Source organism: Cynocephalus volans, chromosome 11 (genome assembly GCF_027409185.1).
Source record: "Cynocephalus volans isolate mCynVol1 chromosome 11, mCynVol1.pri, whole genome shotgun sequence".
NCBI classification, from domain to species: Eukaryota; Metazoa; Chordata; class Mammalia; order Dermoptera; family Cynocephalidae; genus Cynocephalus; species Cynocephalus volans.
The window spans coordinates 45,440,779-45,466,942 of record NC_084470.1 but is presented as its reverse complement, the minus strand read 5'-3'; the positions used below and the strand labels follow the sequence as shown (position 1 = coordinate 45,466,942).

Genomic DNA, 26,164 nt, shown 5'->3' with positions numbered 1-26,164 from the left:
CAAGGCTACATAAATCATAAATGGCACAATGAGCTTTTTTTTTTTTCTTTTTTTAAATTTTGTTTTCTCGATATACAATGTGGTTGATTATTGTGGCCCATTACCGAAACCTCCCTCCCTCCCTCTCCCACCTCCCACCCAACAATGTCCTTTCTGTATGCTTGTCGTGTCAACTTCAAGGAATTGTAATTGTTATGTCTTCTTCTCCTCCCCGTTTTTTTTTTTTTTTTTTTTGTGTGTGTGTGTGTGTGTGTGTGTGTGTGTGTGTGTGAATTTATTTATTTATTTTTATCTCCCACCAATAAGTGAGAACATGTGGTATTTCTCTTTCTGTGCCTGACTTGTCTCACTTAATGTAATTCTCTCAAGGTCCATCCATGTTGTTGCAAATGGCAGTATTTCATTCGTTTTGATAGCTGAGTAGTATTCCATTGTGTAGATATACCACATTTTCCGTATCCACTCATCCGATGATGGACATTTGGGCTGGTTCCAGCTCTTGGCTATTGTAAAGAGTGCGATGAACATTGGGGAACAGGTATACCTTCAACTTGATGATTTCCATTCCTCTGGATATATTCCTAGCAGTGGGATAGCTGGGTCATATGGTAGATCTATGTGCAATTGTTTGAGGAACCTCCATACCATTTTCCATAGAGGCTGCACCATTTTGCAGTCCCACCAACAATGTATGAGAGTTCCTTTTTCTCCACAACCTCGCCAGCACTTATCGTTCAGAGTCTTTTGGATATTAGCCATCCTAACTGGGGCGAGATGGTATCTCAGTGTAGTTTTGATTTGCATTTCCCGGATGCTGAGTGATGTTGAGCATTTTTTCATATGTCTGTTGGCCATTTATATATCTTCCTTAGAAAAATGCCTACTTAGCTCTTTTGCCCATGTTTTAATTGGGTTGCTTGTTTTTTTCTTGTAAAGTTGTTTGAGTTCCTTGTATATTCTGGATATTAATCCTTTGTCAGATGTATGTTTTGCAAATATTTTCTCCCACTCTGTTGGTTGTCTTTTAACTCTGTTAATTGTTTCTTTTGCTGTGCAGAAGCTCTTTAGTTTGATATAATCCCATTTGTTTATTTTTCCTTTGGTTGCCCGTGCTTTTGGGGTCATATTCATGAAGTCTGTGTCCAGTCCTACTTCCTGAAGTGTTTCTCCTATGTTTTCTTTAAGAAGTTTTATTGTTTCAGGGTGTATATTTAATTCTTTAATCCATTTTGAATTGACTTTAGTGTATGGTGAGAGGTATGGGTCTAGTTTCATTCTCCTGCATATGGATATCCAGTTCTCCCAGCACCATTTGCTAAAGAGGCAGTCTCTTCCCCAGTGTATAGGCTTGGTGCCTTTGTCAAAGATCAGATGGCTGTAGGTGTGTGGGTTGATTTCTGGATTCTCTATTCTATTCCATTGATCAGTGTGTCTGTTTTTATGCCGGTACCATACTGTTTTGGTTATTATAGCTTTGTAGTATAGCTTAAAGTCAGGTAGTGTTATGCCTCCAGCTTTATTTTTTTTGCTCAGCGTTGCTTTGGCTATGTGTGGTCTTTTGTTATTCCATATAAATGTCTGGATAGTTCTTTCGATTTCTGAGAAAAATGTCTTTGGAATTTTGATGGGGATTGCATTGAATTTGTATATCACTTTGGGTAGTATGGACGTTTTCACTATGTTGATTCTTCCAATCCAAGAGCATGGGATATCTTTCCATCTTCTTGTATTCTCTCTAATTTCTCTCAGCAGTGGTTTGTAGTTCTCATTATAGGAATTTTTCACATCCTTGGTTAACACAATTCCTAAGTATTTTATTTTTTTGCTGACTATTGTAAATGGGCAGGCTTTCTTGATTTCTCTTTCTGCATGTTCACTATTGGAGAATAGAAATGCTACTGATTTTTGTGTGTTGATTTTGTATCCTGCTAGTGTGCTGAAATCATTTATCACCTCCAGGAGTTTTTTTGTAGAGGCTTTAGGCTGTTCGATATATAAGATCATGTCATCCGCAAACAGGAACAGTTTGACTTCATCTTTTCCAGTCTGGATGCCCTTTATTTCCTTCTCTTCTCTGATTGCTCTGGCTAGTACTTCCAATACTATGTTGAATAGGAGTGGTGAAAGTGGGCATCCTTGTCTAGTTCCTGTTCTTAAAGGAAAAGCTTTCAGCTTTTCCTCATTCAGGATGATATTGGCAGTGGGTTTATCATATATAGCTTTAATTATGTTGAGATATTTTCCATCTGTACCTAACTTATAGAGGGTCTTTGTCATGAATGAATGTTGAATTTTATCAAATGCTTTTTCAGCATCTATGGAGATGATCATATGGTCCTTGTGTTTGATTTTATTAATATGGTGTATCACATTTATTGATTTGCATATGTTGAACCAACCTTGCATCCCTGGGATGAATCCCACTTGATCGTGGTGAATAATTTTACATATGTATTGCTGTATTCTGTTTGCTAATATTTTATTGAAGATTTTAGCATCTATATTCATCAAGGATATCGGCCTGTAGTTTTCTTTTTTGGTTATATCTTTACCTGGTTTTGGTATCAGGATGATGTTTGCTTCATAGAATGAGTTTGTGAGATTTGCATCTGTTTCAATCTTTTGGAATAGTTTGTAATGAATCAGTCAATTCCTCTTTGAATGTTTGGTAAAATTCTGCTGTGAATCTATCTGGTCCTGGGTTTTTCTTTGTTGGGAACCTTCTGATAACAGCTTCAATCTCCTTTATTGTTATTGGTCTGTTCAGATTTTCTGCGTCTTCATGGCTCAGTTTTGGGAGCTTGTGTGTGTCCAGAAATTTATCCATTTCCTCCAGATTTTCAAATTTGTTGGCATATAGTTGTTTATAGTAGTCTCGAATGATTCCTTGTATTTCAGATGAATCAGTTGTAATGTCACCTTTTTCATTTCTAATTTTTGTTATTTGAATCTTCTCTCTTCTTTTTTTTGTTAGCCATGTTAATGATTTGTCAATTTTATTTATCTTTTCAGACAATGAGCTTTTGGACTGAGATTTTCTTTTCTCAAAACTTACTATTTTTCCACTGGAACTTGTGAAATTTAGAAAGTATTCACCTGGCGCATAGCAGATGTATTAAAACTTCTGGGCTCATCTTTATCCTTCTTGAATGTACACATTTTCCTCTAAATATCTAATCATGTAAAGCAATTATTTCATGTGCTTTTCTTTTTTTCTTTTTCGTTTTCTTTCTTTTACAGGACATATATGGGTCTCAGGAGCCACTTTCCTGGTGAAGCTGAAACACTGTATAATTCCCTTGAACCATCTTATCAAAAGAGTCTTCAAACTTACTTAAAGAGTTCTGGCAGTGTAGCATCTCTTCCACAATCAGACAGGTCCTCATCTAGCTCACAAGAAAGTCTCAAGTAAGGTTATATAAGTGATAATTACTGATCTGTTCCTCTCCCCAATTCTCCAAAGTTCATTAAGTTGGATGGCTGAATATGTGCTTGCTTTCACCCAAAGCCTTGAAAGAATGGTGACTTGAATGCACTTATTTTCTTTCCAGGGTTTGATTACATGCCAGCATAACTTCTCTTTGGGTAAAGAGTATAGTGATTCATATTTTGTTTCTATATGTTCATGTCTGTGAAAGTCTGGGAAGCACTAATTTATATACTTTTATTTTAGAATAAAATAGCAACAAAAGTAGTTTTATATAGTAAGTAGACCATTCCCAGGACATTGTAATGGAGGAATGGTAACAGAGATTCAGAAGTCATCTTCAGAGTTCTTACACAACACAGTGTGATGTGTAAAAACTCCACTACTTTCCTTCCTAGTCTCTTGCACAGCTTAAGAATTCAGGAAATCCCTCAAGGGGACAAAATGATCTAGTGTCTGACCTGCTTCTCTGTAACTCCATTCTCACCATGATGTTGGCTACCTCAAATCCTTGTTGCTTTGGCAGCCATAACCCTATTTCGTGTCTCTCTAGCCCTATGAGATTGTTAAAATCTCTGATGCCTTCTCTGCTTTCTAGCAGTGGCTCTCTGTCCATCTTCATGGCCTCTTGCCCTGTGCCAAGTATCTGCAGATTTCCCCAGGGAAGAGTAGCTCATAGAATGTCAGCTTACCTCTCAGTAATTTTTTTTTTCCTTTGGACCTTGACGCCCCACAAAGATTGCTGGTTGCCTTGGCAACTCTGATGCAATACTGGGATTAAAGTGAGGCAAGTGAGGCAGCTAGGGTGCAAAATTTAAGGAGGCACTCACAGGGGCAAATACTGGACTAAAGTTCAGATTTTTATAAGTTTTCAGAATACAATGGATATGATCTGATTTCAAAAAATAATTGTTGTAGGAATAATGACTTATCTAAAGTCCTATTTAAATTTCTATTTAAGCTTCTATTTAAATTTGCAATAAATCCTTCACCTCAAATGAGCTATCTTTGTTGTTTTTTTCCCATTGTTGCTTTTGTTCCCTTTTTATTTACTGTGCTCAAACTTTAAAGTGTATGTGAATCACCTGAAGATCTTCCTAAAATGAAGAATCTGATTCAGTAGCTCTGAGGTGGGGCCTGGCATTTTTCATTTTTTACAAGCTCCTACTGATGTCAATACTGTTTGTCCCTGGACCATACTTTGGGTAGCAAGGATTTAAAGAAGATATTTTATCTTACCCTAGTACAACATCTTTAAACATAAACAACTTTAACTTCTGTGACCCTTGAAATGGTCTGCCTCAATCTAAGAGGATAACAATTTTAGAGGACAGTTATAAAAATAATAAAAAAAATAGTGTTGGGTTTAATAGCAATATCAAATTTACCATTTGATAATATAACTTAAAGAATATTTTCCAATAGCCTAGTATTAACCCGTTTGGGGTTTTTGCTCCTCTCTTCCCTTTTCCTTTAAAACTTATAGATATACTTTCTGGATCCCCATTGCATACTAAAATGTCTTATTAATCATTAGGACGGCAGAGTACTATTGTAATTAAAGATAATTAACCAAAAATGATTTTAAGGGAGATGTTGGATTCTTTGAGATGATTAGAAATGCTTTGCTACCATCATTCTCTAATCATACATGTCATCCTCAGCAATTGTTCTTAGCTTTGTTTTTGTTGTCCCACACAGTAACAATAGCACTGCATGTAGGGAGTGTGATACCTGTGTGATAACTGCATGAATTATCTGCCAGTTGCCACAACCATTATGACTTAGGTGAGAGAGGCTTTGATTACACTGAGTTACATATGTGTTAGTAATAACACTACCTCTTTCTCCATCTGAGTAAGTATCTCAGGATTCTAGTGGTTGATACTGCTGTTATTGAATCCTCTGTGATTGGCACTGTGATGATGTGTGCTAAGAACCAGAGTGAACAAAGAGCAGCTTGATCCCTGTCTAGGGCTTATAGTCTTTATTCATTCATTGCCAGTTATTTTATTTTTGCTTCATAGCTAATTGAAATACCATTGATATGTGATGACATATGTTTGAGAACAACTGTTCTAAAGTGATATGTAAAAGCGAAATTAAAATTAGATGTACTTCTCAATTTTTCAGAAAACTCAGTAGTATTTCATTAGTTGTTATCAGAGGAATGGTAGATTAATTCTTCTTACTAAAAGCATTTCCTTTTACATTGTAGTCGCCCTTTTTCTTCCAAATGGTCTACAGCAAATCCATCAACTGTGTCTGGAAGAGGTAATTGCCTTTTTAAGTAATAGTTATAGCCTATTCTGTCTCTTAGGCAGTATCCTTTACACTGTTTTGATGTGATCCACAGTGAGAAAATCATTTTACATGATAACCCAGTGCCACACATATATACTGTACTTGTGTATATTTGCATATATAGTATAAACCAGAGTTCCATAAAGCAGTATTTACCCTTACTTGCAGTGTACTCTGTTTTCTATTCTGTTTCATTTCTTTAAAATGCTGGTCATGACACTCTCAATTGACTTCAGATTGTATTAATGGTTCATGACTCACAGTTTATAAAACTCCTTCTTTTTAAAACTGAAAAAACTAAAAACCAGAAATTTGATGACTTAATTTGCATTACCTAAGAGCAACATAACCACCTTTAATTTCTTAGTATCCCTACTTTTGAATTAGTTTTCTTGCATTTTTCTGATAGTAAAAAAATAATACTGCTGCCATCTATTTATCTTGTACAGTGCTTCAATTTTATAATTCAGTTAAAAACATCATTTCTCTTTAGCTACAAAACAGTTCTATGAATTTTAATCAAAACCTGGTTGTTTTCCCCATTTTATGGAAGAGGAAAATGAGGCAGAGTAATATTGAGAAAATTGCGCAAGAAGAATTACTTGTGCCAGGATTGAAACTGAGGCATTCTGACTTTAAAATACTTTACAGTATTGTCCATTTGGCCACTACCTTTTTGTTAGCCATTTGTCGTCATGGATTAGCTCATGCTGGTTTCAAGTTTATGTAATTTTCATGCTGTTTGCAGTGATCTAAATAATACAGGTTACCCTTGCTTTGTCTTCCATAGTATCATCAGGCAGCAGCAAATCCAGTTCCCTTCCAGGAAGCCTGCAACGCTCACGAAGTGACATTGATGTGAATGCTGCTGCTGGTGCCAAGGCACATCATGCTGCTGGACAGTCTGTGCGAAATGGGCGGTTAGGTGCAGGTGCCCTGAATCCAGGTTCCTATGCATCACTAGGTAAGACAACTAACTATGAGAAATTGTACAATGTTCTCTTGCTGGTCTCAGTGAAAACAAGGTGATATATCTTAATAATTTCTATTTTATTCTTGCTAGGTAAGGATAGTCGATATGTTTTAATATGATTGTATAGAGGGGACACTGTTCTGAGGTATCTGAGCTGCTTTGTTTCCACTTTTCCCTTTGTGTCTTCTTCCTCATCATTTTAATCAAAGAAATAATTCTTGACTCCACAATTGCCTATAGAACTTTTGTAACTCTGCACTTTTGCCACATCCAGCCACTGGTTACTAAAGGAGTTTGGGAAGGGCATTGGCCTTGTATCTAGCTTCTTTGTTTTCTTCTTCTTCTGTTCCCTTACTGAGAATTTAAAGCCTTTTGGGGATCTGGGAGAACTGCAGAGCCCTTCTATGTATAACCAAACCTTAAACGTATGTTCCAAAAGCTATTCAGAGTTTGTTTTTTTATGTTTTTATGTCTATCAGATTAAAAGTTTGGGATTGGTTATCTATTATCTCCATTTTGTGCTCCATTTTTCTTTCTCTTGGCTAGTATTTGTAGCACACTAAGCAAGCAGATCATTGGAACACAAGAAGTGCAGAGATTTTAAATATAAATGTAGTACATGATGAAGTTGGCACAGCTGTAATGTTGTTCATGTTGGCACAGAACCATGAGGAAAGGATAGATTATTCAGTAAATGTTGTTTAGACACATGGCTTACACTTTGATATAAAATTAAGTTAGAACCATGTTACACCATATAAAAATGTATTCCAAATGGCTCAGACATTGAACAGAAACACAAAGTAATTTGACGAAAACATAGTAGGTAAGTATCTAATCTGAGGTTGGGAAAGGAATATCTAAACATGAAAACAAAGAAACGGTTATGGAATAGTCTCTCAAATTTAAATCTAAAGTGTAAAAATATGAAATCAGGTGGCTAAAAACTAAAAGGGAAAAGTTTTTGACACATACTACATAAAAGTTAAAATGTCAAGAAGTTTTTCAAGTCAATGAGAAACAGATAAGCTTATTTTTATGGAAAAAAATTCTACATATATCAAGGAAAGCATATATCAAAATTGCCAATAAACACCAGAACAAATGTTGAACGTTAGCTGGAATGAAACAAATGCAATTGAAAGACTTATAAATATAATAATAAAGTTATGGTTAGTGCCCACTATTGATGAGAGTGTGGTAAAAGGGCCTTATCAAGCAGGGCTAATGTGAACTGATAATGGGACTCTTTTTCTGAGTGGCAATTTAGTAATACCCATGAAGCATTTTTAAATGTTCAGAATTTTTGATGCAGTAATCCAATGTTTAGATAATTGTGTCAAGGAGTAAAAAAAATTCACTCTAACAATAATAGATATTGTTAGAGTCAGAATTAATATGAAACAAAGAGGAAATAAGTTATGGTATATACTTATTTTCAACAAAAACCAAGTGATATGGACTACCAAATAGTGTGTGGTAACTTCATTATTTTGTGTGAAATTACACATAGATGAAGTACTAGAGGGATATGTCCAAAGATGTTAACAGTGGATTGATTAGTGATTTTAATTTTCAGATAACTTTTCTGTTTAAAAAATTGCTAGGAATGCATGGTTATTTCAATATATGAAAACCAATCAGCATAATGCATGTTACAAAACAGGTCAACATATGAAATCATGAAGTAAGACAAACAGCCAAATATTGTATGACTCCAGTTATAGGAAATGTATGGAATGGGCAAATCCACTGAATCAGAAAGTAAATTAATTGTTGCTAGGGGCTAGAAGTTGGGGGAACAGGGAGTGACTGCTAATAGAATTAGCAGAATTTGGGGAGGGGAGTGGATGAAAAAGTTCTGGAATTAGATAGTGAGGAGGATTGCACCCTCTGAATATATTAAAAACGCTGAGTTGTATGCTATAAAAAGGTGAATTTATGGTATGTGTGAATTATATCTCAATTTTTTTAAGTGGGAAGAAAACTGGGGGGAAAAAAAGACCTATTTATCCTAAGTCTTAAAAATAAATACACTATGTTGAATATCTATTATTTTTATTACCAGAAGAAAAATATTGTATTTTAAATGCTTTAATGTGAACTAGAATGCCAATTTGCAACAATGTAACCATAATTTTTTCATAAGAAAGCCATGAGATTGACTTCATTTATTTCTTTGGTTCTTTAAGGTTTGAATTGCATGTTTGTTTCATTATAGAAGGAAAAGGTGCTCCCCTTTCCTCTTTTCTTCATCTAGGCCAGGTTCACACTCAGGGATAATCAGCTACCTGTCGTGGCTCTTTCAAGAGATCAGATAAAAGATATTCTTGTTCTCTCCCTCTCTCCCTTTCTCGCTCTCTCCCTCTACCCCCCCTCCACCCTCGTCTCTCATGCACTTTTCTTATACGTGTGTAACTGGTGTACTCTGTTTCCTTCTACTTTGAGCTTTGCTTATCGTGGCTGACCATGTATGGATCAGTAGGAGTATTCTGTTCATTTACAGCAAACACATATTGAGAACATAGTTTTTCCCAGGCACCCTGCTAGGTACCCGGGATCCAGAGCTGTATGCTTCTGTACTCGAAATCTCTGAGTCTATCAGTAGGTTGCTGAGGAATGAGCAGCTGAAGGTTTGTTGAGTTTTATGCATTTTGAGTTTGAAGTCCCTGTGAAACCTAAACTGGAAGTGTTCAGGGGACAGTTGGGATATAGGGATATGAACTCAGGAGAGTGATCTGTGCTAGAAATTAGATTTGGAAATCACTATAAAAGTTTTATTACTGTAATTAATTTAAAACTCAATACGTTCCTTAAAGCTGCTGTCACTGGTTTTCTGTTTTCGTTTTTCCTAAAGTACTGAATCCTTTGGAAGCAGGGATATCATGAGTGTTTTGAAGTTTACCCTTTAACCTCAACCAGAAGAGGAAGCTTGGTGTGATAGGAGACAGTCAGGAATTTATGTTAAGGAAACCTTGATATTTGTCTTTGTATTAGTCTGTTTCTGTTGCCTATAACAAAATATCTGAACTGGGTAATTCATAATGAAGCAATATTTATTGCTTACACTTTTGGAGACAGGAAGTCCAAAGTCCAGGGAACACGTGGTGAAAGCGTTGGTGGTGGTGACAGTGATGCAGGGATCTCACATGGCAGAAGGGCAGAGCAGAGAGCACTAACTCCTCATCCATTTTTCTTTTAAAGTCCTCAGAACCATGCCCACAACCACCAGTTAAACCATCAAATGGATTAATCCATTTACTTGGGCATGGTCCTCACAATCTAATCATCTCTTCAAGGCTCCACCTTTCAGTTACCATAATAGGATTTCCCACCTTCTTAACACTGTCACAGTGGGGGTTAAGTTTTTAATACATGGACTTTGGGGGACACAATTCAATCCAAGGCAGTATGCCTATTTAAGAATATTTATTCTAACAACTGAGCTTATGGAATTGCTTAAATAGAAAAGAAAGTAAATGGTTTTATTAGTGGTTTATTTAGAGAGGTCATATGGTTAAAAGTCAGATTTCAGCTTGTTGAGGAAGAAGTTGGAAGGAGAATCTATATAAATTAGTCCTATACTTGATGGTCAAGAAAATGGGTGAAAGAGCACTGTAAGAATGATCTGTAGTTCAAGTCTCAGGAATTTACTGTTTTTTAAGATTGGAGGAGTTAAATATGTTTGTATACAAAGGTGGTAAGTCAGTAGAGAAGGAAAATTTAGAAGTACAGAGATGAGAGAAGATAATTCACAGCCAGGTTCCTATGGCACGCATGAGGAGTGGTATGTATAGAGCATAGCCAGGGAGTTAGCTTTGGATGTGAAGAGTCACCAGTTTCACTGAGGTAGAAGGGAAGGAAATAAAAGAGGAATAAAGGAAATAAAGGCGGTAATAGATTCAGATATATTTGGGGGGTGTGAACATTAAGAAGAGTGATCAGGGAGGTGGTTGTGACTTTGCCTGAGTATTCAGTCAGGATCAGGTGCTAAGAGGTGCCTTGAGGTTTAGAATAGCCATTGAGGGAGCACAAGAGGTTGGGCACTTTTGGGGCTTCCCATAATGCCTAACATATTTGGGGACTTGCTAAAAGGACTCACAGGACTCAGAGGCAGCTATACTCATGGCTGAGGTTTATTAGAGCAAAAGGGTACACAGCAGGATCAGCAAGGGAAAAAGACTTATCAGGTAGTCTGGAGGAGTCTAGGCAGACTTTCAAAGTTCTCCCTCCCAGAGGTGCGGTTGTGAGGCTGCTCCTTCCTTGCAGCTACATGTGCACAGCGTTTCTGTCCAGGGAAGCTTGCTTAAGATTCAGAGTACAGGTTTGGGGAGGGGAGTGAGGGTAGTCACATAAGCACTCTGCTTGCACAACCAGCCACAATTACCAGAATTCCAGACTCCCCAAAAGAAGGCAGTTGTTCGCCATAAATCGTATTGTTAGCAAAAACAGTTTAGGCAAACTGATGTAGCAGAGTCCATTGCCCCCACCCCTCATATACATACTTATAACCTGATCATTAACATAGGGAGCATCCAAAACTAAGTTACCAGAGGCCAGGCCCCCAAGCAGGCCCTTCTTAAGAGCAATATAAATCCTGCTATGTTAACTCATTTCTGCATAGGCACTGAAGGCCAAGTCAGATAATTATTTCAGTTTCTAGTAATGTCAGTATGCATGACTTCAAAGGTTCTGTAATTTACTGGGGCACCTCAAGTAGTGGAACAGAGAAAGTAAGTTGCTAGATTTATCCAGATGTGAGGATTTATAAGGGCTGAAAGTTCTGAGAAAGGATGGGGGTCAGAAAGCAACAAGGCAGTAAACAGAGGATAATGATGAGAGGGCTAAGGAGTGGAATTTTGGGATTTAAGAAGCAAGGCAAAGTGACTATCCGGTAGAAACTAGCAGACCAAAGCAGGAAATTTGCCTCATGATGGCAGGGGTTCAAGGTTGGAACATGGGCTTCACTAGCTTTTCTCTTTCTAGGCTAGTGAAAATCAGACTCATTTGTAATTTTTTTTTTTTTAATTCTCTACTTAGTACACTAGGTATAGTCTTTATTTCACATGGGAACCTGATCTCGTTTAATCTCCTAGTATGTTTTAGTTGATGTATATGTCTGCTATGAATTATTTTTTTAAAAAAATTTTTTCTAGGAATTATAAAATCATTTTTTCTAATATACTAAGTCTTCCTCTGTTCTTTGCTTGCTCTTTCATCAAAGAGGATACTTCTGACAAGATGGATGGTAAGAACTTCCTTTTCTAATTCTACTAAAGATTTTTATGGCTCTTGGATTCTGTATAATGTCCTTGTTCATTCTTCTCTTAATTTCTGAAAATATGCTATTTATTTAGCAATAATATTAATGTGAAAATAGCTACATAATTCTGTGATTGAATTTTGGGTTAGGCATATTCATATTTGGGTTTCCCAATCTACTCAAATACTAGGTTACTGTTTGTTGTAACTTAAGGCAATTATATTAAACATTTTTACCTGAGCTCTTAGAAGTATGCCTCTGAATATTGTTTCTTAAGTCTTCTTCTAAAATACTGGATTCAGAAGAATGGAAAGGAATCTCATAAGTCATTAAATTCAACTCTTTATCTTTTTTGCTAACTGATACAGAGAGACAAATGACATATCTCAAAGGTTCATCCGATTGTTTATGAAAATGAAATGCAAGTTACAGATGATGTCTTTTTAAGAATGAGTTTTAAACTAACATTTAATCAAAACTGAACTTACTTTAAGCTTTGCCTTTTTAATTTTAATATTCAAATGATTACAGTTTATCTGCAGTTGCTTGGTTCAGTAACAACCCTGTATATTTTTTTGTCTGATAGTAGACAGCATATTATCTGCACCTTCCCTTGTAGGAGCTTGAGCTTTTTTAAAAAAAACTTTTAATAAAATACGGAATCTGTAAGTTGCATTGTAAGATTTAGGAAAAAATAGAGACACTGTATGTTTTTCTGTCAGTTATTACATAAATTCTAAAAATTCACTTAATGTGTCTTCTATTTTAGTGGTATGGAACATTTATTTAATCTTGAGTTGAGTACCTTAGTGCTAGTTATATGTGTTAGTCTCTGCTTTCCTGTGTGATTAAAGTATTTCATAAGTAAAAATTTATTGAATGAAACGACAGCACCTCAAGAGATAGTTTCTATATATCATACCCTTTGGTGTCCCTTCTGGTACTGATATTCTGAATCCTTTAAAAACAAATTTTTATCATTTTCCAGATCAAAATATTTTCTTGTTTGGGTCAGAAATAACTTGAGTAGTCACTTCTGTTATATGATGTGTTACTCTCACTGGTATTTAATCCTGTGTTTAAAAAAAATACAGAGACATATATTATTGTCCTTTAGTAGTAGTGAGTTATGATGTTTGTACTTCATCATTTTTGATAGATTTCATTGGCGTCTTGGAGAGTGCATGTAAATGTTGAGTAAATAGCTGATGAAGTGGATTGATAGGTCTTTGTCTTTGTAGATGCTTTAATGAAAATACTGGGCAAATGATACCTAGGTCATGGATTTGATTCCCATGTGTATGTTAGCTTTTTTTAGTTCTTTTATGGGCTACCTTTTGAAAATGCACAGAAAGTATTTCTACCCTAGAAAGGTCCATAAAAGTCTTCATTTGCAGAGCTGGCTTGTTAGCTCAGTTGGTTAGAGTACAGTATTATAACACCAAGGACAAGGCTTTAGATCCCTCTACCAGCCAGCCACCCCCCCGCCCACAAGAAAATCTTCATTTGCAAAGAAGAGTAACTACAGAGTTGCATCTTTCTTCAGTGATTAATCTCTATAGTTTTTTTCACCATTTAAGAATGAAACATTTATATTACAGATAAAAAGCTTTACTATAGAATTTTGACATTTTCAATTGTCTAGTTTCAAGTTTTTGTGTGTGCTGTGAATCATTAGGTTACTTCAGAAATTTTTTTCAAAATGAACCCTTTTTTTAAATTTAAGTCTTAATTTTAATTTAATTTAAGGCTGTCAGACTAAAGTTAATTTAAGACTGTCAGACTAAAAGTTATTTTTTGTTTTCACTCTTTCATTTTACTCTTGGGTGGGGATTGCAAGGTAGGTCTTAACATCAGCACTGGCAGAATTTGTTGAAATATTGTTTTATTTCTCTTATTTAGGAACAGCGTCTGAAGATGGTAAGAATTATACATTTTGCTAGTAACACAAATACTTCTACATTACTATTTTCATTGGTAGGAATTAAATATTAAAAGTAAAATAGACCAGTTTCTTTGCAAATCTTCATAATTTGCCAGCTGTTGTGGTTTCTACATTTTATGTTTGGTTGTGTTACTTACGAAGGGTCTTCAGAAAGCACATGGAAAGATTCTGATTATCTTTTACATTTTTCCACAGATTTTTTGAAGTCCCTTCATATATACGTGGGTTTTTTTTTTTTTTTTTTTTTTTTTTAAATTCTTCATCCTGCAGTTTTGCTTTGTATCTTGGATGATCTCATGCTGGAAAACATAATTGCTTAACATGTTTAATAATATTTACTATAAATTTAATACATCATTTTATTTTTTTCCAGTAGTAACATTAATACTTTTATTTTTGTGTTTTTGTTTTTTAATTTATGCCAATTCATTTACACTTTGGGGGAGCATGCACCAGTGTTTTATTGTTGGAGTTTAAATATCTTTGGAGTTTAAGTGCATTTATTTAGTCTGCTTTTAAGTGTTTCTCTTATTTTGAATCAGTGACCAGAGAACTGGTCACTGATGCAAATTGAATTTGAGATTACAACAACGTTGTTGCATGTATTTTACTGAGCCAGGTCACCTTAAAAATAAATATTTATTGCTTTTGAATTTGTAGAAAGGAATTCAATTTTTATATTTATCCTGCCTGAAGATTGTCTTATTAAAACCTCTGATTTGAAATATGGTTTTTGTTTCTCTAAGTTTTACATTGATGACAATTTTTTGTGATATAAAACGAAACAGATTTAACTTTTTTCGGTGTCATATTTAAAATAGTTTTATATTTTAAGTTTTTAATTGGAGCACTCTGTAAAAATATAATTTCTGGCACAGTGACATTGTATTTTAAAGTGTTATTATCAAAATACTTGACATATCCTAATTGCTTTATTATACAGAACATGGGTAAATTCTCCATGTCAGAAATAATAATTTGGTCTTTTTGTTTTACTTCTTAGTCAAGAGAACATTGTGTCCTACTCAAAATAGACTCTGTAAAAGGTTGAGAGGCCTAAACTATGGGCTCATTCAAAAGTTGATAGGATGCTGGAACTCTACCAAGTATACTACTGGTTTTGCTTCTGTTTTATTCCTAGTTCTTATCATTCTCTTATCTTCTCTCATTCATTTATTAATATAGTAATTTCTCCATACTCTTCAGTATATTTTTTTCCTAATTAACATGGTCATATTGGGCTAACTAGTATTTTGTATATACCCTACAAATTGTACCTTTTAACAAAAATGATTCTGAGCCCTTCTTTCTCAGTATGTTTAGTTTTGGTTCTGATTTAATAGTGGCTAAGGCTATTTCTTGACTCTACCGAAGTATCTCCTAGTAATATTGTTCTATCATCACTTGTTTTTAACAAAGGCAGCTTACTTTAAGAACTTTGATAAACATGCCTTCTTTGGTTCAAGAGCCTAGAAATAGGATGAGGATGTTTGTGGGCTAGTTTCATCGAGGGGGAGGAAGCAGTGGTAGAGGAGATAGGAGTGCAACCAGGAGGTAGAGAAAGAAATATATTGAGAAAAGTTCCACCACTTATGTGACATGTATTTCCTCAAATCATTTTATAAATGAAGTTGATTTGCTGGGGGAAGAGAGCAGTGAACCTGTCTGTATACATCTGTAGTAATTTAATATAAGTAGATAAAATATTTTGCCCAATAATATCTCTTCCTGCAATTCTTATAGAAGTACATTTTCAGTCGAAAGGATTGTTTGGCTTGTTGCTTCTAAATTTTGGGGGTTATTTGTAAAACTGTAGGGTGGATTTGAGAATAATCTAAATTTTATAGAAAGAAATTTTTGAACTGGAACTACCAATTAAGAAACAAATAGTATGCCTATAGTAATTATCGTAATTATAACTACGGGAATAATAATAGCAAATTAGGAATAGAAATCTTTTAGTTTCACTTTATTCTTACCCTTAAAGAAAAGTTAGCTTACATTAATTACATCATGAAAAAAAAGTATGTGTTTTAAAAATTTTAAGAGAAATATCACCTGCAAGTGATGGTTACATTATTACAGAACTTAACAATACTTGCAAATAGTTTTTTCCCCTCATTACTAAATATTATTGTAGAAAAATGTCTTTAATTATGTAAATATTTTATTCCTCAGGCCGGGTAAGAGCAAAGCTTTCAGCACCACTTGCAGGCATGGGAAATGCCAAGACAGATTCTAGAGGAAGAAGTCGAACAAAAATGGTGTCTCAGTCACAGCGTATGTATTGCTTATCAGTCCTTTTATATTTGTCATTATGTTAAGATAAGTATATTGCTTGTATATTGCCTTTAGGAGATTGACCAGTGGATAAAGACAAAGCTAATTCAAAAAGACAAGCCACATACTGAGTTCTTGTTCTGTACTTTAGGTTCATCATCACCTGACAAAAACGAAGGTATTTTTTCAATGTTTTGGGTCAGTTGTTATGCATGTTTTGGAGTTTTTTGAGTGGGTGTTGTCTTGTCTTTGGTGTGTTATTAGGGTTTCATCATTGATATCTGCCACTTAGAAAGAAAAACTTCATCTGCTGTACAAATTTTTGCATGGAGATATTTTAAATAGCAAAAATCTTTAGTATTAAGATTTTCACATTCTACTTAGAAACTTGCAAATATGCAAAATTCTGCCTTTGAGAGCCAAAATAATTGCCGTATATTCAGGAAAGATATGTGGTATCTTCTTACTCTCCTCAAAAATCTATTAGAATACCTTATTTTTTGTTAGCATTTTTGGCAGGGATACACTGATTTATAGTGAGGAAACATAAATTGAAATGACCAGTTCTCTTGTATTCCTTGTTAAATTTAAGATTTATATTTTTGCTGTTTCATTGGATGCTAAGTTCCTCATAAGCACAATTATTAAAAACTGCAATTTTGAGGTCTTAGGTAAAATGAATGATCTTTTTCTACATGTTCCAGAATAGTAACGCATACATTTATGGCATTATTACTTTAAAACAATTTGTTCCTATTTTTTCTGTACGAAGACATTTTCGTTAGCAATTATCTCTAAAACCAGGACATTTTTCTAGGGAAATAATTTTGGGGGTTATTCTATATACTTGGCTGTTTTGGAAAGAAATGGATTTAGCTGTCTTCCATTGTTCTTTAGGTTATTTATTAGGATATGGATGTCCCATTTTTCTGTTTTTTAACCTGATTCCTGAATCTTGGAATCAGGGAAAGAGCTGGGTTTGGAGGGGGAAGATGGTGATTACACAAGTCCTGCCTAACAGATTTTTCTCTTCTCTTTCCAAAGTCAGAAAATTCAGGCAGGGTAATGATGAGAGCACTCAGTAACAATCGTAAAAATGAGCAGAAATACTCAGTAAAATTGGTTTGCAAATTGAGGGTTATTTACAAATAGGAAAAATGGCCAGTGTTCTCTAAGCAAGAGCTTTTCTCTCAACCAAATCAGTAGATCACACCACATTTCTCCTTGATCTTGTATATCTTTAGAGTAATTCTTAAAGTAACTTAATCTTTAGCAGTGTGGCATAGTAGTTGGGAGCCTTGTTCCTCCATATGTGCTGCCCAAACCAGCATCAGCATCACCTGGGAGCTAGTTAGAAATGCAAAATTTCGTGTGCCATCTCATCTTCTGTGATGTGTGTCACAATGAAGTTTCTGAAGTACTGATTTAGATCACGAACTATGCAGCCAGTCTGCCCAGGTTTGAATTCTGGCCCTTCTAAGTCACTGTATTTCTGTATACTCATCTGTAAAAGGAGGAGATAATAGCATATACGTCATAGAGGATTGTTGTGAGGATAAAATGATGTTATATATTTAACACACCTAAAACAGTGCCTGGCCCAGATTAAGAACTGTATATGTTAGCTGATAAAATTGTCCTCATTATTATTCTTAATTAAATGCCAACTGAATTTTATACTGCTGTTGTGTACTTCTGTACCTTGTTATTGCCTTCAGGAAACAGCAAAATAAATAATGATGAAGTTAGGAAATTTAAAGCATAAAGAAAAATAAAGATAACAATCAAAAACTATCTATGTCCAAGATCTAAGGATAAAACTTAATTTTGAGATATTAGTTTTTTCTGAAATAATATTAAGGCTCATCTCACGTCAAAGATTCAAAAAAAATTTTTTTTAAATATACTTCTTAACAGACTTCCTTTTTAGGTATATTGTAACATCACTTCACTAGAAAAAGGAATAATTTTTTTGCATTTGGTTTTTCACTTCAAAACCCAATCCGCAATACTCCAAAATCTCTCCTAAACTATGAGAACACAATGATTGGCTTTTTAAACCTAATAGGACTTTATGATCAGAAGACTTTCCCACTATGAAATCACTTAGGTTTTGAATCATACTGGAGGAGTTTTTGTTTGTTTGCTTGCATATTTGAATTACTATAGGTTCCATTCCAAATTCTTTTGTAAAAAGGATACTATGTAATTTGTATGCAAGTTTCTTTATAACATATTTGCACAGAAATATTACTGTGATCTCCATCTTCACTTTGTTGTAAAGTAATTCATTAGGGTTTGCATGGTCTTTCCATATTTTTGTATCACCATTTAGAAAAAAAAAATCTCTTGGATCAAAGCAGGTGTCTTCTGATGGCTATCCAAAATAAATAAAAGCAGGTCCAATGGAGAGACTTCTAGATTTATGTTTATGAAAGAATTCTGTCTCTTTTTTTGTTGGTAGTGATTGGTTGTGTACAAATAATTTTACAGCCTGTCAGAAACCTTGTCTCCCCTCACCCCACTTTTTGTTTTCTTTCCTATGTGTCTCAAGAAAGATGAAATTTGTAGCTTTTCATGTAATTTTTCTTCAGCTATAAGATGTACTCATTCCTTATGTGTAGTTTTAAATTAAATGTTTAAATAATACAAACTTAAACATTTAATTATTTAGATTTTGGACTGTCAGTAGTAGGAAAGCTGAAGAATTTACCTATTGCAACTTCATTTCATCTGCTTTGTACATGAGTGTCTAATTTTAGTTTATCAGCTGTAAAAACTACTAAATGTACTGCTTTTGTTACAGATGTCTGTGCTTTGGGGATTTTTTGGAGTTTGCTTTTTTTGCTTTAGGGTTTTTTTGTTTTCTAAGAACTGACTAAACCTCTCTTATTTCCATCTGCCATCCATTTTAAAACTGCTCCTTCCCTCTTTATGGATTATAACCCTTACCCTAATTCTGCCTTTACACTTGTTCAGGATCACAATCTGCTAATACCATTGGTGGTAAGAATCTATAGACTTTATTTGTACATCTATTGTTTGATCACCAGTTTTCATTACCAAGAATGGGTTCTATTCAGCAGAAATTCTTAACATATAATAGTCCATGATTCTGTAGTCATATTGTGGCAAAAACTGCCAATTATGATTTTTCTTTGGCCTGTCTTTATTACCAAGATCCTGAATTTTTAAAATTATCCAAGTTGATCCTGCAGATAAAAATATTCAGAAGAAAAGAAGCCTTAGTAGCACTTTAAAATGCCATTAAAAGTATAAAGTAGTGTTTGAAAACCTTAGGTAGTACAAGAGAAAATAAATATCTAATTTCAGGTTTTTCAAATTAGGATATTTTCTGGTAGCATGCTATTTTCTGGGTACATCGTGCCCTTTTTCATCAACTTTGGTTTTCCTAAAAGAAAGAAATGGATTGATGGCTCTTTGCTGGGGAAGGAGCCTTGGTATTTTCTTCTAAGTATAAATAATTCCAGAATGAGTCATCAGCACTGGAATTTTCACACTCTTGGTGGGGATCAGGGATATTAGAGAAGAGAGGGTAATGATCAAAGCAAAATGAACACTGCCAATTTCATTTCCTTGGAAAGGGCATGAAAGAATTTAAATAGAGAGTGAGCTTACTTAATTTTGATAAATTCAATAATTCTAGAGTAGAAAGAGCAGTTACTCTGGTTTTTTGGGGGGAGGGAGGGTACCCTGGTGTTATCAGTACCATGTTCTAACCAACTGAGCTAACTGGCCAGCCCTACTCTGCTTCTAAACTGCATGTTTCCTATCTGCTGAATAGACCTGCATTTTGAGGAATTCTCCAGTCTCTCCTACCAACACCTCCACCCTCTCCACCCCAAATTTATATTGGTTTTAACAGAATACCATATTGTGTGTGCTCAGTTCATTATTTGTACTTTTTATATTGTTGCGAGTTTTCTCATAAAATGCTCCATTAGCCTGTCTTGCATTGTGAGTTTGTGGCATGTGGGTGTTTGAATGTTTTGGTGTGTATGTTTAGTTTAGACAGTGCATGGAGAAAATGGGTACCTTATGAGTATTCTTATTGTTGTAACTGAAAGAAACCAGACTTAAAGATTCTTCACTTGAAACATCATGGAACATTCAAATGAGTTGTCATTTTAAAGTAGGCTTGAATAATTTCCCTTCAATAATTTAGGGTTCCTTCTACTTAAATAGTAAATTATTAATTTCATTGGAAATACTGCTTTATTTTACAGTTTTGCTATCACCAGTGGAAGGCTTCAATTTGTGTGCTGGTAAAATTTAGGAATTAAGCAGGAGTATAAATTGTACTCAGCAAGACCATGCCAAGAAAACTGTAGCAAGGGTAACAGATCAGCAGCCCATGGATCACATCTAGCCTGCCTCCATTCATGTATTGTTTGATGTATACAACTTGATAAAATTCAGGAAATTGCAAAGCTTTCATTTTTGAAAGATTCCAAGACCTGGCCAATATTACCTCAAGACAGAGCTGTCTAGAGCTAAAGTCACCTTCCCCTTAGGAAAGAGCAGGCAATCCCTTCTTGATCACAGTCCTCCTACCATTCTTTCTTTCATATTCTATTCTTGTCTCCATCGGCATTGGAGTCTTTAATCTTTGCTCTGTGGAAATGAAGCATAATTGGGTAAGATTGTACAGCATGAGCAGTGACTCTCCTACGAGTAGGAGAAGTGGTGCCTAATGAAGGGAAAAAGTTGCTTCATGAAGATTTATTTAAGTGTACATTTAATTTTTCTATAATGCTACCATTCAGAATCCAGAGTTTGATTATATATTGTACTTATCTAGTCCATTTTGCTATTCCACATAGGCATGAAATGCTTTGATTGACAGGGAGCTCATCTCCTTAAAAGTTAACCCATGCATTTCTGGTTTCAAACCATGTTTTTTAACTTTTTTTTTAACCTATGCCCCAGACTCTGCAAAGATTTTATCTAGCTTCCCCTTTTTATCTCCCTGACCACATCTCTGCCTTCCAAGACTGAAAATCACTAGTTTGGAAAGGGTCTGACTTCTTTGACACTTGCCCATTACTCCTGTTCTACCCTCAGTACCTCTATATCACAGAATGTGGCCACCCGAGAACCCATTGCTATTTGAAGGCAAATAGCAAAAAGCTATTTCTTTTTTAGCTGACCCAATTTTGTCAATATTTAAAGTTTAATTTTGTAAAAATTTTAATATACATGGTAACAAGAGAAATAACTTTGCCATACCCATTCCGAGTCATCTTAGCAGGCAAAGAGTTTTAAAATGAAGCAAATTATCATTATTATTTACTTAACAAAAATAATAGCAGTAATAGAATTATTGAGTTTTTTCATTTTCAATATATAGCTTTTTCACATTAGAGCATTTAGCCATATGAAATGTATTATCTATGCTATCTACTCTAAATGAATCGTTGTGCAGTATATGCATGTATTGAAACAACATACCATACCCCACAAAAATAAATAAAATTGAAGATAAATGACTTCTTTGGAAATCTTTTATACTGTTTATGTTCTAAAAATCATAATAGTGTTGTCCTTATTAAACATAAGTATCCCAAAATTGAAAATATATTTTCGATGGTTTACCACTGAATGCTTGTATATCTATATTTCCCCCACCCCAGGTTACAATTATATGTATAAATCTTGCTCAGTCCATTTCCTTTGAACCTAGAACCTGCCATACTATTACGGTTTTCTCAGGTGTATTTCTTGAATTTTTTTATCCTTTCAACAATTTCACTTGGAGTTCACGTCTTAATATTTGTTTGTGTGTTTGGTGTTCAGCTGGCAGCCGGTCTGGGTCTCCAGGAAGAGTTCTGACTACGACAGCCCTCTCCACTGTGAGCTCTGGTGTTCAAAGAGTGCTGGTCAATTCAGCCTCAGCGCAGAAGAGAAGCAAGATACCACGGAGCCAGGGCTGTAGCAGAGAGGCTAGTCCATCTAGGCTTTCAGTGGGTAAGATTTTCTTTGTAAGATTTGCAACCTTTCTTTTGTGTTTGAGGCTTTGGTAGCATTAAAGACTTTGGAATACGATTAGGGACTTAGGAATTAGAAGTAAACAATTTATAAATTCAAAGAGAATTGGAATATAGGTAATGAGTTGAATTAGATATCTTATCTTGAAAGTATAATTCATAGGAGCTTTGGAAAATATAGCTAATATTTTAAAGCACAAGATTATTACAGAATTTACAACATACTTGTCGTATATGTGTGAGTGTACGTATAAATGTATATGTATATATGTTAGCTGCTTGTATTTAACATTTGTATTGTAGGTTAGCCCTGTTCAAAGACTCATAAACTTCTACTTTCTCTATGTATTGAACAGGATACTTTCAATTTCAGGAAACAAAAATTTCAATTTTAAGCCAGCTTAAACAATAAGAGATTTATTAGCTCTTTTAACTGAAAAGTTTGGAGGTTGTACAGTCTTCAGAGTTTATTGATATGGGGTTGATTGATTAACACTGCTGTCATGGACCCAAAATCTGTCTGTCTGTTTATTTTCCCTCCCATCCTCCCTTCCTTTCTGCTTTATGACTTTATCCTTAGGATAGCTGCTGCTTGATCTATCATTTGGAGAGTAGAAATCCCCTAATTATTCCAACTTCTTTTAATTTGTTTTTCATTGTTTTAAATGTCTTTTGTAGATTTCCTATGTAACTTTAAAGAATAAGCTCATATTTTCATTTCTTATTTCACCAACTTCAATCAGTATCTCAGTTTCCACACCTTTCCCTTCTATTCTCTTAGAGTTATCAGTTTTGTTTTTACATTATTAAAATTTACACATACATTCTCTTCTGCATCCACAAGCAAGTCTTATGTACTTGTTCCATGAGTTGGCTTTAAAAGTTGAAAAGCTATAAATAACATTTACTGTGTTATGAGTAAATAAATGTTGTTTGCTGCCAAGACATATAGTATGCTATGACCACATTTCTTTCCAAAGGTCAACTGAGTGTTAGAGACCACTTGAAGGGAAATGTTCCTATTATAAACAAATTATCTTTTGTTACAGCCCTATCAGTTACTTTACAATTATGCCACATTTGTTTGTCTTGTATTTGGAAAGTGACTTTCTTATATAACTTTTTCCAGAATTTTCTAATTATATTTCCTTTTTTAATAGTTGATAAAAGAATAATATGCCTGTCTCATATCTTCTAATATTGCTGTTCCTTCAGTAATACTAACTATTGTATGGAGTTCCTTATTTTCTGGAGACTTTCTTTTCAGTACTCTCTGGATTGGTTGCTTCTCTGGACCTCTTGCTCAGCTGTCATCTTGAGATTCACATTTAGTGCTTCCCTGGATTGAAGGCACTCTTTCCTGTATCCTCTGTCTTCTTTCTTGATTTACTCTTTTGCTTTGCTCATGCACATTCTCAAATAAATTTCTTAGAAATTGTGTGTAGGAATCAAGCTTTTTGAAGTCTTACGTTTCTGAGAATGTCTTTATTCGGTAGATGACACAGATTTCTATTAGGCCTATAGACTTTGACTTAATGTCCTTAGTAGCACTTTTCACTTATCCTGTGCCCAGGAGCCTCTGAAGTTTTAATCTAGGTTGGTTCACTTTTTGTGTTCAAGAAATTGTTTTAAATTCTCTACTCCACTTTTAGTCAGTCCTTGCCCCTAGATTTTCTGTTACTTGTTTTCTTTCTGCATTTGTATTTGTGTTTTTTATTTGTAAGGAGTGAGAAAAGGGAAGGGAGTTGAAAGCACTGGCTCATTTTTTTCTCTTTATCTTGAACAGAAAACTTAAGAATGGGCATTGTGCTTTAATATTTGATATGTATAGATTTCCCTCTATTAAAAATAAGATTTTGACCTAAGATACCAAAAGTGACAGGAGTCTTTAAAGTTCAATCAACAAAAGGAAAAATTGAGTTTTAAAATCTTTTTATTTGCTGCTTTTTTATTTTAGTAAAATATTATTTTACCTTTCTAATGTTATACAAACTAGAGGACTATAAGAAATTTAACTGTATTCCTGGTAACGCTTCATCAGGTAATTTCTTTTCAACTTTAGAAAAACTTAAGTTATTTATTAGTCTTTAAGAAAGAAAAATAAAACCAAAATTTTTAAAAATGCACACTCTTGTCTTTTGTTTTCTCCCATGCTGTATGCTGTTGCTTCATAACAGCCCGAAGCAGTCGTATTCCTCGACCAAGTGTGAGTCAAGGATGCAGCCGGGAAGCTAGTCGGGAGAGCAGCAGGGACACAAGTCCTGTTCGCTCTTTTCAGCCCCTTGGTGAGTATTTGGGTAGGTGTGAGGTGCATTGCTTACTCCTTATATTATCACCATCTGATAACCTCAGCCTGCCTGGGATTAAGCTTTCTTTATCAAGTATGTCTTTGCCCCTATCTATCTCTTTTCTGTCATGTTGAGGAAAGAGTCTGAAGGAAATTTTATGTTTGGGAAATTCTTTTCATTTAATTTACTTGTTTTAAATGAACATGTGTAAATAAATTGTGTAAATAAATTATGTGAATAAATTGCCTTCGTGATTATACTAAATGTCCCACAAATTTACTTCAGAATATTGAATTCAAGATTTTTATTGACAAGTAAATCTACAAAATTTAAAGATAAATTTAAATATTTACTCTTAAGTTAAATATGGACTATTTAATTTGATAAAATAAATACTTTTGTCCTTTTGTGCTCCCCAATATATGTTGAATTAATAAGTGAGTGAATGAGTGAATGCCTTTTGAATTAAGGAACTTTAAAAATAATTCCAAGACTGTAATGAATATTTTTGAATGCCTTAATAGTGGTAAATACTTTGAGAATAGATTAGAAATTTCTGTAGTGGTGAAAAGTTACCAGGAATTAAATATGGTCGATCATGGTGGTAATCATTTTGGGTGAGACTAAAGTGTAACCATGAAGTAACAGAAATATTAACATTTTAACTTAGATCATTTAACTTAGATTACTAGAAAGAATGCTACAAAATAATATATGAACTACTTATTATCAATGGGAGATATTAACATTTTTATAATATTTTGTACTTTAACCATTGTTTCCCATATATTGGCTCATTTTATGTCACTGCTGTAAAGCCTGTTGGTACCTGATGTATTGTAACCTTGATTAGAATACGATATTTATCTCAATTATGAAAATATTAAATGATATTTTAAAACCTTTAATAGTTTTGGAATAACTAGAGTGGCATCAGTTTTTACATTGAAGTTCTTTAGTTTTAGAATCTTTTACATTTAGGATTCTGCGTGATCCTTCAGCATTTTCACTAGTACTTTGTCTATATTCACAGACCTATAGCCATTTCAGATGTTTTCTTTGACACATTGTAGTTTACTGTAATACTTAGAGAGCTGCTGTTCAGATTTGGGGACACTTAAGCAGAACATAGTTCTACTATCAGAATTCTTAATCCCTCAGACAGACATGCTAGTATAGAGTTTTTAGTGATTAAATTCTGATTCTCTGGAACATTTGGCTGAAATATATCACTGGATTGTCCTGTAATGACCTGGAAAACCCCCTTAAGCTAGGGACACACAGGGAGATCCTCAACCCTTGTTTGTGTTCCAGCCCCAGGTGCCAGAGAATTTCCCTCTTTCACTTCCCTCTGTGGGAGGGTGCCAAAGTAAAAAGAGTGCCAAGGTAAATAAGGCTATGTGTGGCAGATACCTTGCTGGAGATGTTTTTAGTTCATATACAATAGAATTAGTCTGTAGAATGTCTGCATATGTGTGTATGCACGCATGCTCCTCCCACACACATATGTACATGTTGCATCCTCATGTGTATACATTTAAAGAAAGGAAATAAATCTTACATTTGTATCAAATAAGCATGCCACTTTGAAAAGTTGAGGGAAGTGGAGTGGGTGTGTGGTGGTTTAAGAACATATGTTCTAGGGTCAGACGGCCTGGGTTTGTATGCCAGCTCTG

General features: G+C 34.6%; 1 protein-coding gene across 10 annotated transcripts in view; it reads left to right on the top strand.

Moving 5' to 3' along the window:
* Window positions 1-26,164, top strand: part of CLASP2 (cytoplasmic linker associated protein 2) — a 182,554-nt gene that overhangs the window by 85,601 nt on the left and 70,789 nt on the right. For 4 of the 10 annotated variants that reach the window (XM_063113530.1, XM_063113538.1, XM_063113531.1 and 1 more), the window contains 9 exons: window positions 3,241-3,408; window positions 5,646-5,701; window positions 6,522-6,695; window positions 11,929-11,952; window positions 13,870-13,887; window positions 16,091-16,192; window positions 16,344-16,370; window positions 22,010-22,180; window positions 24,378-24,485. In XM_063113530.1, the coding sequence (XP_062969600.1) occupies window positions 3,241-3,408; window positions 5,646-5,701; window positions 6,522-6,695; window positions 11,929-11,952; window positions 13,870-13,887; window positions 16,091-16,192; window positions 16,344-16,370; window positions 22,010-22,180; window positions 24,378-24,485 (848 nt within the window). The remainder of the gene's footprint in view (window positions 1-3,240; window positions 3,409-5,645; window positions 5,702-6,521; window positions 6,696-11,928; window positions 11,953-13,869; window positions 13,888-16,090; window positions 16,193-16,343; window positions 16,371-22,009; window positions 22,181-24,377; window positions 24,486-26,164) is intronic. The other 6 variants (XM_063113533.1, XM_063113532.1, XM_063113536.1 and 3 more) reach the window with 4 other exon arrangements.